General features: G+C 39.4%; 1 protein-coding gene across 2 annotated transcripts in view; it reads right to left on the minus strand.

Annotated features, from left to right (window-relative positions):
• Positions 1 to 13,186, minus strand: part of Dpyd (dihydropyrimidine dehydrogenase) — an 899,256-nt gene extending 886,070 nt beyond the window's left edge. For both annotated transcript variants that reach the window (XM_021158977.3, XM_085835556.1), the window contains exon 1: positions 13,028 to 13,186. In XM_021158977.3, coding sequence (XP_021014636.1) covers positions 13,028 to 13,066 — 39 coding nt within the window. In that variant the 5' untranslated portion in view covers positions 13,067 to 13,186. The remainder of the gene's footprint in view (positions 1 to 13,027) is intronic.
• Positions 13,187 to 16,271: the final 3,085 nt, after the last annotated feature.

Raw genomic sequence — 16,271 nt, forward strand, 5'->3', positions numbered from 1 at the left:
GAGTGGTTGGTGTGTAAACGTGGTATATTCATCTCAGTATGCAAGGTATGTTCCTGTGCAGTGCTGGTAGAAGCCAAAGGAGGATGCTCTCAGCCAACTGAAACAGACTGAGTCACTCTAGACGTGAAGTTCCCATTAGGAAGACTGACCTGCAAGCTCTCAGTCACCATTTGTCTCTGATCTTCAATGCTGGTTTTACAGGCACATATAGCTATGCCAGCTTCTTATATGGATGCTGGGAATTCAAAATTAGGTCTTCATGTTTATGTAACCATACTCATTTAGAAATATAACCAGCTCCCAGAGTCTACATTCTTTACCACTACTCCATGATGCCATTTCATTATAATTAAGATGCATAATGAGGAGATAATAGTTTCTATAAATAGCAACAAACAATGTATATTATCACTGATCAGGTACACAGGTTTATTGCTATTTATTCATTTTTCTTGTGTTACTTTTGGTGAGCCATGTCCAAAACAGCATTAATTTTATTGTGATTTTATGATTAATCAGGGTCTATTTTTCTTAAAATCTATACTGTTTTTACTTTAGTTAATTGTATGTCATATTTCTATGTTCTCTAATTTTATTCTTTTGTAGAAAAGGTGTATCATGTAGGTGAAGGCATATGTGTAAACAGAGAATTGGGTGTATATGTCATGCATGTACTTTTGGTGCTGGTAAATGCAGATTTGGTTTTCATTAAGATGTGGTCCTCTGGTGGGTCAGCGATGCTACTCCAATGAACAATATAGATTGGATTGGTGGCTTTAGAGAAAATGAGGTCATAACATTTGGTGTGCATGGAAGAAGGCATTAATCTAGACAAAATTTGGGGATAAGGCACATAAGATCAAAATACACTATCCTTGAGATTCTCCAAGAATCAATAGAATATTTTTAAAGGAAGGCACTATTCAAATAATTTGTTTAAAACATACGTAAAAATATTAAGTATGCAAAAATAAAATACCCTCCAAACCCTGCTGTTCAAACAAACACAAATTAAACCAAGGAGACCATTTTCATTGAATTATTTATTTTAAAAAATAGAATAAAGGAAGGATTGCATTTTGTAAACATCTGTATGAAGCAAGCTACTAGAAAATGGAACGAAGCATATGGACAACTCTAAATAATGTAAATTCTTAAGATAACCGCGCTACCATTGCTAATTTCTCATCTAGGAACCTATTATAAATATGTGATCTTTAACAAATAAAGGATATTTTAGTTCCTTGCCATTTAGACAAGACGGAAGGGATGGTAAATGGGGTCTTCATGATCTTGAAGGAGATATCCTCTGCAAACATTTTCAAGTCATTCAAATCAGAAATATGTCTCAAATTGGAGGTAAACTTTGCTTTAAAATGTAGCACAAATTCAGGGTTATTTAAGTTAATTAACCCAAGAAGTAGAATGTTTTGCTTTATTATATGTCGTAGAATTTTTTTTTTCTGTCCAATTACATTAGTGCAGAGGAGGCCTGTGATTGGACAGGGAGAAGGGAGGCGGAGCTAAGAGAGACAGGAAACATCTCAGAGTAGGAGGAGAAGGAACAAGATGGCTGTAGACATGTATCTGCATGGTGTTTTCCAGCCACAGTTGCTATGATTACACAAGGTTAGAAATATTGGGATAAAGCATGTATCATTATTAATTGGCTCTGATATTATTGTATTGGCATCTTGTAAATTGCGATATTGCTGTAGAAAGCTGATTGGTTAATTAAGCATTAAGAGTCTTGATTCTACCAGGGTACTGGGTATTGAAATGTGTTGGCAGACCATGGGGTGCATGGCAGCGAGAGGAACTTGGGGCCCTGCTGGAAAGACGACCCGGCGGGAGCCCAATGGTTCAGCATGGCGGAGAGTTGGCTGGCCGGCAGGAGCTCAGAAGCATGGTCTAGCACTGCAGACAATTGGCGGGTTTATTTTTTAATACTTCCCTCAAAATTATATTTCTTACTGTGAAGGGAAAAGTGTGTTTTAATTCAAATATATCTATCCTTAAAGATAGTTTATTATTTATAAAGTTGAAATAATTAATCAAAACTTTTACACACATGTCCTTTTGAACACACATCCATAAACATGTAGACATGTTCACGTGATCACTCCTTCCTGCATTTAATGTAAGGCTATCCTTGGAAAACCATCTTTTGACAGTCTGGTCTGCCGTAGTCATTCTTACAGGGGAGGACCAAAAACACTGATACAGTAAGACCATCTCCATTCTACAGACAGGTAGACAGGTGCAGTGTCACTGTTACATTTACCCATTTAAGGTATTGACCTGAGATTTGGGGAGGCTGTTTATTCAAAACGGGACCCTGCAGTTCTTTCCAAAAAACCTCATGGAGAGGTCAGACTAGAATCCATGAAGAAGTAGCAAATACAAACGAATTACTTCTGTGAGTAAGCAGCTCACGGGTGCCTTAGGGACTGGGAGCTTAGTGATCAGTGTAGGGACACCGTGCAGGGGGGGGGCAAGCAGTCACACCTCTATCCAGTTTCTATATTTGCTCTGGAAAGACGCTTTGTGTCAAAAAAAAAAACCCAAACAAACATGTTTTTTGGAAGTGAACTTGGGTCCTCTGGAAGAACGGCAAGTACTCTGAAGCACTCAGCCATTTCTCCAGCCGCTGAAGTCATAAATTTTGTTGTTGTTGTTTGTTTGTTTTTTAACAAGTTTTAGATCTTCACTAATGATTATGAAAAATAATTTAGCAATTAAATCTGAGAAATGAAAAGAAGCTTAACACAAGTTGACACAAAGACGTGTACATTTTACTGTGAGCAGTGTCATAATTTATCCCTAAAGATCTAAAGAAGAAACTGAATGCTCTTCTTTTTTTAATTACAGAAATTTCACTTCTTTTTTTTTTTTGAAACTCCAGCATTGCTCAATTAAAAGAAGGTCTCCCAAAGCTCTGAAGCTACTGTGAAAAGAAAGAGTCAGAGGCAGGTATTGAACTCGCTCCCTGAGGGCACTGGTATACCAGCTTGAGCTCCTTGGACACTGCCACCTCCCCAGCTGTGCTCTTCTTTTCACTGATAATTACCAAGCAGACTGGGAGATCTGTCTCTAATTTCAAATTAAACATAGCATTGTCTGAGAGTGGAGAGACAGTCTAGGGAGCCAGCATGGTGATCTGAGTTCAATTTGCAGAACCCATGTAAAATAAGCTGGGTGCACTACAGCATATTTACAATCCCTATATTAAAGAGGGGAACATAGGAAGACCCTCTGGACTTAATAGCCAGAGAGCCTATCATAATCAGTGAAGTCCAGTCCTGTAAGAGACCCTGTCTCAAATGAAAACTAGAAAAAAAAAAGAACATAAACAACAAAAACTGGTGGCTGCTGCCTGGGGAACAACATTTGAGGGTGGCATTTGTATACACACCAACATATGTGTATACACAAGCACATGCACATAAACAAGTATATACACAAAAGTATCCTCTATAATTCACAAAATATGGATTAATCCACATCTGTAATCCACAAAATAAGGACTTCAGCCACCTATAGCAGGACTTGACTTTCCCCGGTGCTCAGACAAGATATTGGTGCAATAGTGGTACAACCATTATAAGAATAACCAACCAGTTTCTGGTTGGATATAGATTGCACTTCAAAAGATGAAATCCAGACCTGGTTCTATTGTCAGGCCAAGAACCTATGGCTAGACAGGCCATTGGCCTGAAGGGTGTGCCTACTACTATTATTCTTATAAATGGCATAGCATTAAACTAACTCCAAATGACTTACTATTAAACCCATGGGTTAATGGAACTCTCTCAATCCTGGGCAAAGAAGTTTCTCTGTGTAGTAGATGATTAACATACTAACCAACAACTAACCAAGGTGCAGAAAATTCAAGACTGCAGAATTCTCATTCTTATGTGAATCTTATTTAAGCATGTCCTCCTCCCATGGCTCAGGGGGCATTGAAAGAGAGGATGAGAAGAATGTAAGAGACAGAGGTCATATATGACTAGAGTTAAACAGTATCTTCTGGATACTGCACGTATGACCTCACAGAAGGCACAGGGCCCATACAAATCCAAGCCAGACCCAATTCCAGCACGGAGAAGAGGAGGAGGCAAGAAATCCAAGCCCTAGCTGTGGAGCTATTCACAGTTATTAGCTACTGAAAGTATAGACCCTGGCCAGTCAGACAGGCTCCCATAGAAGGCCAATATTCAAGAATCTTTTAGCAACACAGATTGGTCTTGGTGGAAGAAAAAGACACAAAGTTGGGTAGGTAGGAAAGAGGGCAAGTGGTGAGGGAGGAAGGTGGATATAATCAACACAACTTACAGAAAATTACAGAACTAATAAAACCTTTTAAAGGTGTAACTTGTGCATCTGATTAAGAAAAGGTAGCAAGGAATCATAAACAAAGTTTGGAAAATACTATAATATCAAATTCATGTATCTCTAATAGAGATGATAAGCTAAACCCTATCTATGCATACAGACAAAACAGAACATGACCACTTTCCTCTATATGACCACTTAGCAGGCCACATTTTTCAAACAACTTCCCTTTTTATTAACTATTATTTAAGCTATGTGTGATTTTTGTAGGGAGGTGGCATGTTGGAGTGCGCACATGTGTATGGAAATGCAAGTATGTTCTTGTCACTGTGTTCATGTGGAGGTCAGAGAACAACTTTTAGGAGTTTGTTCTCACCTACTATTGAGTGTGCCTTGGGATTGAACTCAGGTCCTCAAGCTTGACCGCAGACAACTTAACCCACTGAGTGATCTCTCTGGCCCCTTAGAATACTGACCAGCCAGAGATTCACTGAAGGTGCAGCCAGGCCTTCACAGTGATGGATTGACCTCTCCAAGGTCAGAAACAGCCCATAAAGGGTCACACTTGGAGAGCAAAACCATGTCAGGTCCCCTGTTTTAATTGAGAGAGAGAAAGAGAGAGAGCGGGGGCGGGGGTAGAGAATCATTTCTATTGTTTTGCTGAAGAAATTCACATTACTCTTTCATTAAAATTCTAAACTATAAACATTTCTTAAATACAAAATTCAAAGATTTAAATACAAAAATTTCAAAGAATTTCTCAGTGATTAAAACACTCAAGTGAGGTAACCTGGGCATGCAGAACAAAAATCAAAACTAGGGGATGTTTTTTCCCAGAGAAGTAGCAATGGGTGCAGGCTTAAAGTGGAGGGGGGAAATAAAACCATGGATGTCGAAGTGCACCCGGGGCTTCATCCGCAGCCACCATCTGTATAAATCAGGCCCAGAGCTGACACGCAATTTTCTGTGTGTCCCCTGAGAAGGGGCCCTCAGGGCTTAATTATTGATGAAGAGATATTTCTTCAAAGTGGCCCAGTCAAGACTGCCTCAAGGGGACATTCATAAGCACTCATAATATCAATTTCCAAGCACCTGGGAGATAGGGAGTCACACAGGCTCTTTAATTATTATGATACAAGCAGAGGAAAAGGAGAATGCATTACACAACCTGGTTGAAATTCCCCCAAGAAAATTATCCGGATGTACACAAAAAGGTAGGGTACCCGAGTGAACGTTCAGAAAGCTCATTCATATGATTTCCAGGACCAAATGAGTTTGGCCTCAAGTACTGCCAAGGACTTTGCAACTATCAAAAACAAGTAAAGTGTGCTCACAGATACATGAAAATCAAAAAAGAAAAAAAAATTCCTTGAATTGTGTGTGCTTGCTTAGAAAAAAATATATATGTAAATTCCTTTTATTTAGTACTAACGATCTCTCCTTGTGTTTCAGTTGTATGATATTTCTCTTAGGGAATGAATAACATCAGATTGCTTCAAACAATTAATAAATGTCTATCCCAAAATACTATTTACCCATTCATCAGCTTTGGTCTAGTATCAAAATCGCTAAAGAATCTATCAATATATGTTATAGTTTCAGGAAGAAGATTCCAGAAAGGAGAGAGCCCTGAAATTTAATTCTATTCCACCATTTAGATGTTCTGCATCCATGTGGCCTCCTCAGTATAACTCCTTTGTATTTCAGAGGTCTACACTAGAGGACTGGCATTAAGACAGGATTAGATGCATACCTTACATAGCAATGAAGACAAACAAGAGTCTTTAATTTGACCTGAATTCTATTAACTGCCCCATCCCATCAAAAACTCACACTCAGCAACTTTCATCACACATACCTGCAGCATGCATGAGTCTGCAAGAGCTTTCATGGTAATTCTTTGACTCTCGCTACTTTTTTGCCTCGCTTCTACCATCTAGATTCTACTTTCACACATCCACTTTAAAGGAAGATGTCCCTAACTTGTCTCGGAAATCCTTTCCAAATGATTTTATAAAATCTGGTCATGCAATCAATGTGCACTGCCATTTTGTCTTTTACTAATTAATTTTGTGTCTGTGTGTGTGTGTCTGCCTGTGTGTGTGTTTGTGCATGTGTGTGTATTTGTGTGTGTAGGGGTGCATGTGTGTGTCTGTGTATGTGTGTGCTTGTGTGCGTGTGTATGTGTGTTTGTGTGCATGTGTGTCTGTATGTGTCTGTGTGTGTGTGTTTGTGTGTGTGTGAGTTTGTGTGCATGTGTGTGTCTGTGTGTGTGTTTGTGTGTGTCTGTGTGTGTGTGAGTGTGTGTGTGTGTGTGGGTGGGTGTGTGTAAGAAGGCATGCATGTTCCACAGCACATATGTCATGATCAGAGAACAATTTGTAGGAATCAGTTCTCTCTGTCCATTCTGTTGGTTCCAAAATCAACTCAGATCATCAAGCTGGGCAGCAAGGGCTTTTACTTGAACAGCCCTCACACCAGTCCCCCAGCTACCATTTCAAGAGCCATTCATTTATTCATATATTCATATATTCATTTATTCATTTTATGTGATGGTGTTTTATGGTTTGATCCTTGCATATCCTGTGGGGGGGGGGGGGGGGAAATGAGATCAGTTTCAATTGACCAATGAGAAACGGGAAGGCCACAATCATCCAAAGAAATAACAGAATTGGTATTAGGACCCAGGTATTTTTTTATATTAAAAATAATTTATTTATTTTATTTCATTTTAAAAGTTTTGAAAAGAAATGTAAACATCACATGCCAAAATTAACCAGTCAAAAAGATTATGCAAGTTGCTGAACTTATATACAGTTACTATTGTATATATAATTGTATAAGTTTAAATATGTAAAGCAAACCTTTTTAAAATTCTAATTAGGACATAGATTGCTTTTTTGGTTTAGGTGGTGGTTAAATGCACAAAATATATCCAACACTAATGGTGTAGAATCCAATGTGAAGTTGTACAACTTCCATTCTGAATACGTTTCTAACTTAATGTTTTATCACAATGTTACTTTTCAAATAGTAACCATGATATAAAAGTTGACATTTTAAAAAATAAATTCATACAAATTTTCTTAGTTCTAAACTCTAGTAGACAACTATACTAAAGCATGTAAAAGAGAAGTTGTTAATTGTTTTAAATATACACACTTATTACCCATGAATGCAGTATTTTAAGAAAGAATAACAAAAGCAAAAATGATCACAAATTACAGGAAATACATGAAGCTATTCAAAGTTATCTCAGTAGCACAATTGTCTCCAGCTTAACTCTGAACACACACACACACTCCTGATGGGTGAGGCCAGAAACCACTTTCTGTCTTGAGAAAGAAGATAAAAAGCAAATGACATTACATTAAAAAACAAAACATGTCATATTTGAAAAATAAAACTCTTGGTTATAAATAAATTTACAAGTAACAAATGTTTCATTACACATGTTAATTAGTATAGAATAGAAATGAAATAAATGTCCTATACTGTTTGTGTGTGTGTGTGTGTGTGTGCGTGTGTTCATGTGTGTGAGCCCGGAGGTCAGCATTGGGTACCATTTATTTCAGAACAGACTTCCATGCTATATCTTGAGACAGAATCTCTCACTGCTACCCAGGGAGCCTGGAGAATCTGTCTCCACCTCCCTAGTGCAGGATTTTTAACTAAGTTCTGTGGATCAACCCTGGGTCTTTACTTCTGCTTACTCAGCAAGCACAGGACTGTCTCCCCTGCCCATCTCTACAGTTTTAAAGATAGGAATGCTGTGCTGCACAGTTGTCGCTGTGACCATACTGCTAACAGAAAAGCAATAAACTGGGCATTCCCACTGTTCAATGGCCTCTTTGGCTACACTGAACCTTGAACCATACCAAAGGTCTCCTCACACTATGCCATTGCACTCTAGGACAGCCTTCTTATTCAGTCCTGTTGTCTTTCTATGTGTGTTCCAGTTTCAGGGACTTGACCTTCTGCTTTCGAAATCTCCTGGAGTGACGGCACATCTGTACTCGACGGGGAGCTTTAGTTTTCAGTCTTGTTATTGTTGAGTGTTTACACAGATTTTGGTAGAGTGATAGGTTTAAACAGCTACCGTGTGGTTAATTAAAGACCATGTTACCCCTGCAGTAGACCTAGATCTTACCACTTCACTTTCCAGATAATTATTTTCCTTTAGAATGAATGAAAGGAAGCTGGCGAATTCTAGTACATTTTAGAGTTAGGTATTCAGTTATCCCTATAGGCTATTACTGAGAGTAAATAGACTCAATATAAAGTCTCCCCATTGACAGATTTATTGTTAATCATTAATATTATAGTTTTTAACTAAAGTACTAACTAAACTAGTACTGTGAATCTGTGGGCAAGAGATTCTTTTTAATTTGATTGCTTTACTTACTCACTTTACATCCCGCTCACTGCTCCCCTCCTGACTACCCTCTGCCACAATGCTCCCCAAACCCCCCCCTTCTCCTCTGAGCAGGTGGGGGACCCTGGGTATACCCAACCCTGGCACATTAAGTCTCTGTGAAGTTAGGCCCTTTCTCTCCCACTGAGGCCACCACAAGGCAGCCCAGTTAAAAGAGCATATCCCACATAAAGGCAACAGCTTTGGGGATAGCTCCCGTTCCAGTTGTTCAGGACTCACATGAAGACCAAGCGATACATCTGCTACCATCAAAATATATGTGAACACAGAAATGTGCAGTATGCTGTAAACTAACATGAGTGGAACTAGTTATGCTTTAAGGCAGATAAGTATATATATATATATATATACATATATATATGACTCAATATAGACTCAATATATATATGTATATATATATATATATATATATATATATATATATATATATATATGTTTCCGCTACTGAAGAAAGCTCCATACAAAAAGAAATTCTCTAAAATTAAGAGTAGTCCACAGGACAGATTAAAATTTGGAGAAAATTACATGTTCCATAACTAAAATCTATTCATTATTTTTAACTAAAAGTCCTTAAAAACCTTAGCAATTGTGTTTCCATAAGTTCTGTTATGCCCAATAGATAAAAATATGGTGAAAAGAAAGGAATATTATATACTCAGTAAAAAGATGAGTTAAATAAACAGATAATTCTCAACCCTTGTAAAGGAAAACACTAATTTCTCCTCCTTTGGCTCTTCTTCCCTCCCCAGGAGCAGAAGCAATTATAATAAAGGATGTCCTGGAATGCACTTTGCTATCTCTGCCAATTTTGAACCCATGTTTTCCTTTTTTGAAGCAGGTCTTTCAAATTCACTTTCTCCAAATCATTTCCTTTTCTTCTTTCCAATGACCCCATTTTAAAAACTGATTTTCTTAATTAGTAAATACAAGAAGTTCTTTATTGTCCTCTCTGCTCAGCTGAAGGTATGGGAGCTGTAATTCAAAAGCCATTTTGATTTGACTCAAAATGCACTCTATTTTGCATACAGTAGATTGGAATTCTTTCCCTTTGTTCAGGATATAGCTGAATACTCACTCAATAATTCAAGGGAAAGACTTCAGCTATGCTGGAGGAGGCCAGAAAGGAGGAAGAAGCAAATTAATTTGGCTTAAAATATCAAATAAGCAGTGTACAAATAGTTAAAACTGTAACTACATACTTTTATGGTCTCTCCTCAATTACCTTTGATGGGGGGTGGGAATCAGAATATTGAACAAAAGTGAAGTCTTGAACTGAATAATCGTTCCCCCTTGCCTTTAGATGTGGCAATATTGACATCCTATTGGCTGGTGATTCAGTCTAAATGAAGAAGTCCTAGTAAATCACTGTTGAGGTCAGAGAAAGTGACCATGGCCAATACTCAACTACTTCGAAGCTTTCTCAGGAGAGCCTGAATTCAGAAGTCATGTTTTTCAAACTTTAGCGTGTATCAAAAAGCGTAAAACAAAATGATGTCTTAAATTATGTGGCTACCATTAATACACTTTGAAGTAGTAACTATCAATTGGAAGTAATTTTTCTGCTACTAACACCCTTTGATTGGTCTGTATTTCTTAATGCTTTTTTCTTGGTAAACTCTTTCTCCTGGCAGGAAACTATACCTATAGCAGGTGCTAACCACCTACTATTTTCTAGACTGCTTTCAACTCTGAGAGCTGGGTAACCAGGACAATATCAACAGCCAACAAGGAGCACCGCTAGCCCCTGATCCCAGCAGTTAGCCAGACTCTGATCCAAGCTATGCAACAGCAGAAGATGATCTGGCATCCAGTACCATTTCTGTACTTTCCACAAAGACAACAAAGTTTAGTTATATAGGCTAGGGCCTCCCCAACGTCCAGGGTATCATTTCTATATCTATCCAGGGACTACTCTAGGTGTGGCTGAGTGTGCTGACTCTCTACTGTATTTCCATCCCTTTCCATCCATGTGTGATAAAGGATTGAGCCTAAAAACTAGAAAGAAATAGACATAAAACATCTTTGAAGACGTCAGTAACCTGACAAAATATTTTGGTCTGACTCTTAAACTAGATTCTACAGGTAGCTCATTGGAAAAATTAAACCTCTACGATAGTGAGTGGCTATTGATACCTTCTCATCTTTTTCTCAAATAGCAAGTGCCTTATCAATGTATTCTTATTCCCATCTATTTCACACCACTTTTAAATTACCTTCTCCATTTCATGGAGACAAAGACAATGATCACAATGAGATCAGCTTCCCCGAGATGGTTTTTAAAGAACAACATGTTCAGGAAAGCTTTCGAATTTGACAGAAAACTAAGCCTTCATAATTTATTCTGATTCTTCAATACAAAGAGAATTTCAGAAGGTTAACAGGATTAACGGAGGCATCTCTGTGTGAGTGTGTTCCTCCGGCTTAATGTACCTTTCATCACTGTGTTATATTTTAATGATTAATTTCACGCTCTTTCATGGTATTTTTAGCTCATGAATCATGGGTATTACTTTGAGGGGAAAGTAAAGTATTGTGGGTGAAAAAGGAAAAAAAAAGATGCAACTGATTAGAGTGTGGAGCACACATGTACAAATGCTGAAGACGGTGAATGCCTCCACTCCAGGTTGTAAGGTATGCATCAAGTGGGAGCCACACACAGCAATGTTATGCTCATCTGAATGAACCAGGAAGGCCCAGAGGGATTAAATGTTCTTGGTGAAAACTTATACAATTAAACTGGACACTTCCTACCTCGCCGGCATCATTTTCCTCATAAGAATACAGATAAGAACTGCTTTTTCAAGACAAGCACAGGAGAAACAACATAAAAAATAAAGTCAGCTAAGCTTGAAACACTCTTCTGAAATTAAACAAAAGCCATCTGATCTGTGACACCCTGATTCCTGACAACTGTATAGCCTGGATGCTGCCAAAGGATTGCTAACTGATTTACTTTAACAAAAACAAAAATGTCCCAGGGGTGTTAAATCAAAGATAGTAGTACCCAGAGACCATGACTTCAATCAGACATGGTAGGTATCCTGTGCCCTGCATGCACACACATATAGTTCATTATATCAGTCATATTGTTCAATAGCCAAGAAAGAAATTGTGAAGAAAAGTCTAAGTAAACTACACAGAGAAAAAAGTCAACACGTTATCCTTTGCTCTTACTGCCACAGTGAATTTATCAAAGGAAAATATGAAGGCTCTTAGAACACTATCAGCTTTCTTTTAAGAGCATATAAAGGTTCTTTATCACTGACGGCGGGGTGCGGTGAGAGCGGGTGCGAAAGAAAACCAGTTAGTTATCCCGCTGCAAACAGGTGTTTTTAAACTTGTATTTAAAGAGCAGAACAAAAGGGGGAGGGGAGGGGGAGGGAAAGGGGTGTGTTATTTCTAAGCAAACACACAGAGGGTAGGAAAGGGGGCCGGGTGGGAGGGAAGGAAAAAGGAAGGGAAGAGAACACGAATATCCTATAAAAGTTTGGTTTTGCTTTTATATCTAAGAAAATTCCCTAAACAAACAGAACTGAAACCTGATCACAGGCTTTGACTCAGCGTGATTAAAATCACGGCCATAACTCAGATCTTTCTCCCAGCACACACATTAAAGTATCTAGAACTCAGAGGAAAGATTTTTTGCTATTTTAGAAAGGTAGGGGCTCATTCTCAGAAAAATGAGATTTTTGGAAGAAACAGAGAACAAGAGAGTATCAAACACCGTTGAGAGGAGAGAACAGAGCAGTTTGTGTATCTCTTTCCGGGGAGGTTGCACTTTCCAATGTCTTCTGTACTTCGTTCCATTTTTTTCCAAATGTGAAATTAAGTGGTAAACAATACCAGGGCCAGCGCCGCTCGAAACAGCGGCCTGGATCTTGGATTTCTACGCTCCACTTTTGCATACTGCGGGGCTTTGTTATTATAGGTGGGCCACTGGGTGGGTGTCCCACAAAACCACAAGAGAGGACAGAGCAGGAGTTAGAGGGTCCCCTGGGCGGGAAGTGGAGCTACTGTCCCCTTGGAGTCCATGCCTCTGGACTCTGAGCCTCTGGGTCACTATGACTTAGGGCAGAGAGAGACGGCCACTTTTAAGTCTCCTACGAAGTGACCAGGTCCTGGTCCCGGGGTACAGTGTCCAGTCTGGCCCGCAAGTCTCTCCCGGGGAAACTTCGCGGATCTCCAGCTCTGTCCCGGGTGCGCCCCCTGGCCTCCCGCCCCTCTGTGACCATCCCACCCCAGGGCCGCGGTCGGTACCTCGATGTCCGGCGCGTCCCTGCTCAGCACACCCGCCATGGCAGCGCTTTCTGGCCTCAGACTCCCGCACACAGACCCTCCCTCTGCTGCAGCAGCCTCCAGCCCCGCACCAAAGCCTCAGCTTGCCCCAGCACTGGAGCACTGACTGCCCGAGCCAAGGCAATATGGAAGGGGCGGGGCTGTGCTAAAGACACGCCTCTGGGGCGGGGCAACGTTCAAGGCACGCCTCACAACCGCAATGTTCCACTGGTGCCAAGCTGCCAGGCTCTGTTCCAGAGAATTTCTGGTTGTGCTGGCCTTTGCTCCCCAAGGTTGAGTTTGGTAGGCGGGTTCAGGTGTCAGAGATCCCCAGAATTAAAAGCAAACAATTGCGTCTTTGATGTTCTTCTGAGCTCTGAGCCCTGCAACGTGCAGAAACAAAGACTAAAGAATAGGATCGCCCAGAACTCTCCAGGGACCAGGGAGTACCAGTGTGTTCCTCTGGCCACCAGCAAATAGGCTGGAAGGATTTTTGAAGTTGTTCTGGAGGAGTAGTAGTATTGGGGAGCCTAGGGCACAAAGAAGACAGACAGACATCAGTATCCACAGTCTAGAACAGCCTATAGTGAGATGGTTCTCAACCTTCCTCATGCTGCGACCCTTTAATCTGTTCCTTATGTGTGGTAATCCCCATCCATAAAATTGTTTTCATTGATATTCCCAAATCATAATTTTGCCGTTATAAGTAGTAATGTAGATATTTGTGTTTTCCAATGATCTTAGTTGACCCCTGTGAAAGGGTCTTTCCACTCCCAAAGGAGTCCCGGGGGGGTCTCCATGCACAGGTTGAGAGCTACTACTTTAGTGAAAGATATCTGGACAGGATCAAGGCTTTCTTTCTGCATGGCAGTCCATGCCTATTTTTTAAAATATATGCTAATATTCTAAAATGTGAAGTTCATAAATATGAACAGGAGTTGTTTATTTTGTGCATTTCTCACATAGTTGGTAGGAAGAAACAATGATGTCATCAGACTAGTCCTCTCCTCAACTTTGTGGCAGCCTGGGAGCCAGACCATTTTCTAAGTCGGACATCTTCTCTCATGGTGCTATCTGTTTCTTTTAAGGCACACAGGGCACTTTGTCATATTGGCTAGATCATGATAATTTTGGAATCATATGATTCCCTCCTCACTGGTATTTTTCGTTACTTCCCCCATTTTCTTTTAATTCAACATGTACTTAACGCTTCGTTTTGTTTTCAGTGTAACACTGCCATGTTGGGTTTTCTAGATGTGGTCTTCAAGAAGGTTCATCACTGCTCTGACAACAAGACTGGCAGGACACAAACTGTGGTGCCTGCACTTGGCAGAAAAAGAGGAACACATGGGGGGCAGTCTTGGATGCCTGAAGAGGGCTTATAGTACAAACCACCTGGTTACCTTTAAGGTCTTGAAACTTCCAGTGGTTAGACACATATTGTCCCTTCAATCAACTATTAGCACACACACACACATTAATAATAATAATAACAATAATAATAATAACAACAACAAAAGCTAGAGGGTTAAATAGAACCCCCAGATTCACCCGTGGCTTCTGTATTCTCACTCATTCATTTCATCTTTCTCCAACTTTAAGGATTTTTCCATTCTAACCAGATCTTGAGTCACTTGGAAACTGGTATGTCAGCTTCTGCTGTTAAGTCTCCTGAACTCTAGAGTGGGATTCTAAATATGAATTAGCCCCCTTTGCTCCCCCACCCACAAGATGTGGCCCACTGCAGCCCACATACAATTGGGGTTTGTTTGGTTGTTGTTATTGTTGTTGTTGTTATCCTTCTTGTTCATATCTGCGTGACAAGCTCCTGTCCACCTTCTACCTCACTGGGGTCTCTCTTCCCTAACAACTGTTACACCCACCAAGCATTGTTCTGAACTTTCAACTCTTCCCTGATTCTCCTCATTTCTTTCCCCAACATACTGCTTCCCTTCTCACTAATCCTTGAGTCTCTGAATCATTCCAACCACCAAGAGAAATTAGACCTGAGACCTGCCTACCTCTGCCATTCTAGCTTACAACAGCCTAGGTTTTTCTTAATAGTCATGTCAAGTTTTGTTTGCCTACTTATTCGCATGTGACTTGCTTGATATAAGTCTTCTGTTTCAGATGCAGGTTCCAAAATAAACAGGATCAGTGTCTGACTCTGCTGTCTACTGAACATGTTGTTCCTTGTCTGGGCTTGAAACATACAAGAATTACTGACTAAAGGGACAGTAGATTCTGCATTTAAAAATGCTTTGGGAAAACTTTAGTTTCTCTCCATTGTGGAGAATGAGTCACAATATCAATCAACAAATCTGTGGTTAAAATAGCTCATCTTAACTACTTCTATATTCAGGGAGTATAGTCTAAGGTCAAATTCTCCTGCAGTTCCCAGGATCCAAAGTTACCTCCAAATTACCACCATTTCTCTAAAGTCAACCATGTCCTTGTGGAGATACATAGCTATCATAGATAATCATAAGTGCCAGCAAAGATACACACATGTTCAAATATTGAAAAATAATGTACATAACTTTTATGCACAAGTGTACACATATAGCTCATGTGTCTTTAGACCAATATTATGTATATGCATGAATGGACAATTGCACATGGTTTATTCCCCACTTCAGTCTCTGAAGTTCAATGCTCAGTTTGCTAACCCACATGTTTTCTCAAGTGACATTTCAATGAAAATATTATCAGATAGCAATCAATGTTTTGTCTGGCTTTATCATGCATTATGCAAAAAAGTATTGGATTTCTTATAGCCTTTTTATAAATTTATATTATACACTTTGATCTATTATAGTCCTCTTTCTCTTAGCAAACTCCTTCCTCCTCTTGGTCTTCTTATTTCTAAATAGTTTCTCTTCTATATTGGTGCCTTAACTTTTAAAAATTTAGATTTTTGCATTTGGGTAGTAGCATACAAGTTATTTATATAAAATATATAGTACATACCCATAATTTCTTTCTGTGATGGCTATAATGTATATAGCTCTCTATGGGAAGAAAAGTCTGAAGCGTGACCATATTGGTCAAATTCAGGAGTTTTATGAGTTGCCATTAATAAGCTAAAATAGATTTCCAAAATAACTTCAGCATGTCCCAGCTCCACCAAGCAGATGTATCCTATTCTAAAATACTTAATTAAGGCATCTGATCACATTGTTCACAGGCCACACATATTCTCTGTAATCAGTGATTAAATCTAATA

This window comes from Mus caroli, unplaced genomic scaffold (genome assembly GCF_978045245.1).
Source record: "Mus caroli unplaced genomic scaffold, Mus_caroli_1 scaffold_3, whole genome shotgun sequence".
NCBI lineage: Eukaryota > Metazoa > Chordata > Mammalia > Rodentia > Muridae > Mus > Mus caroli.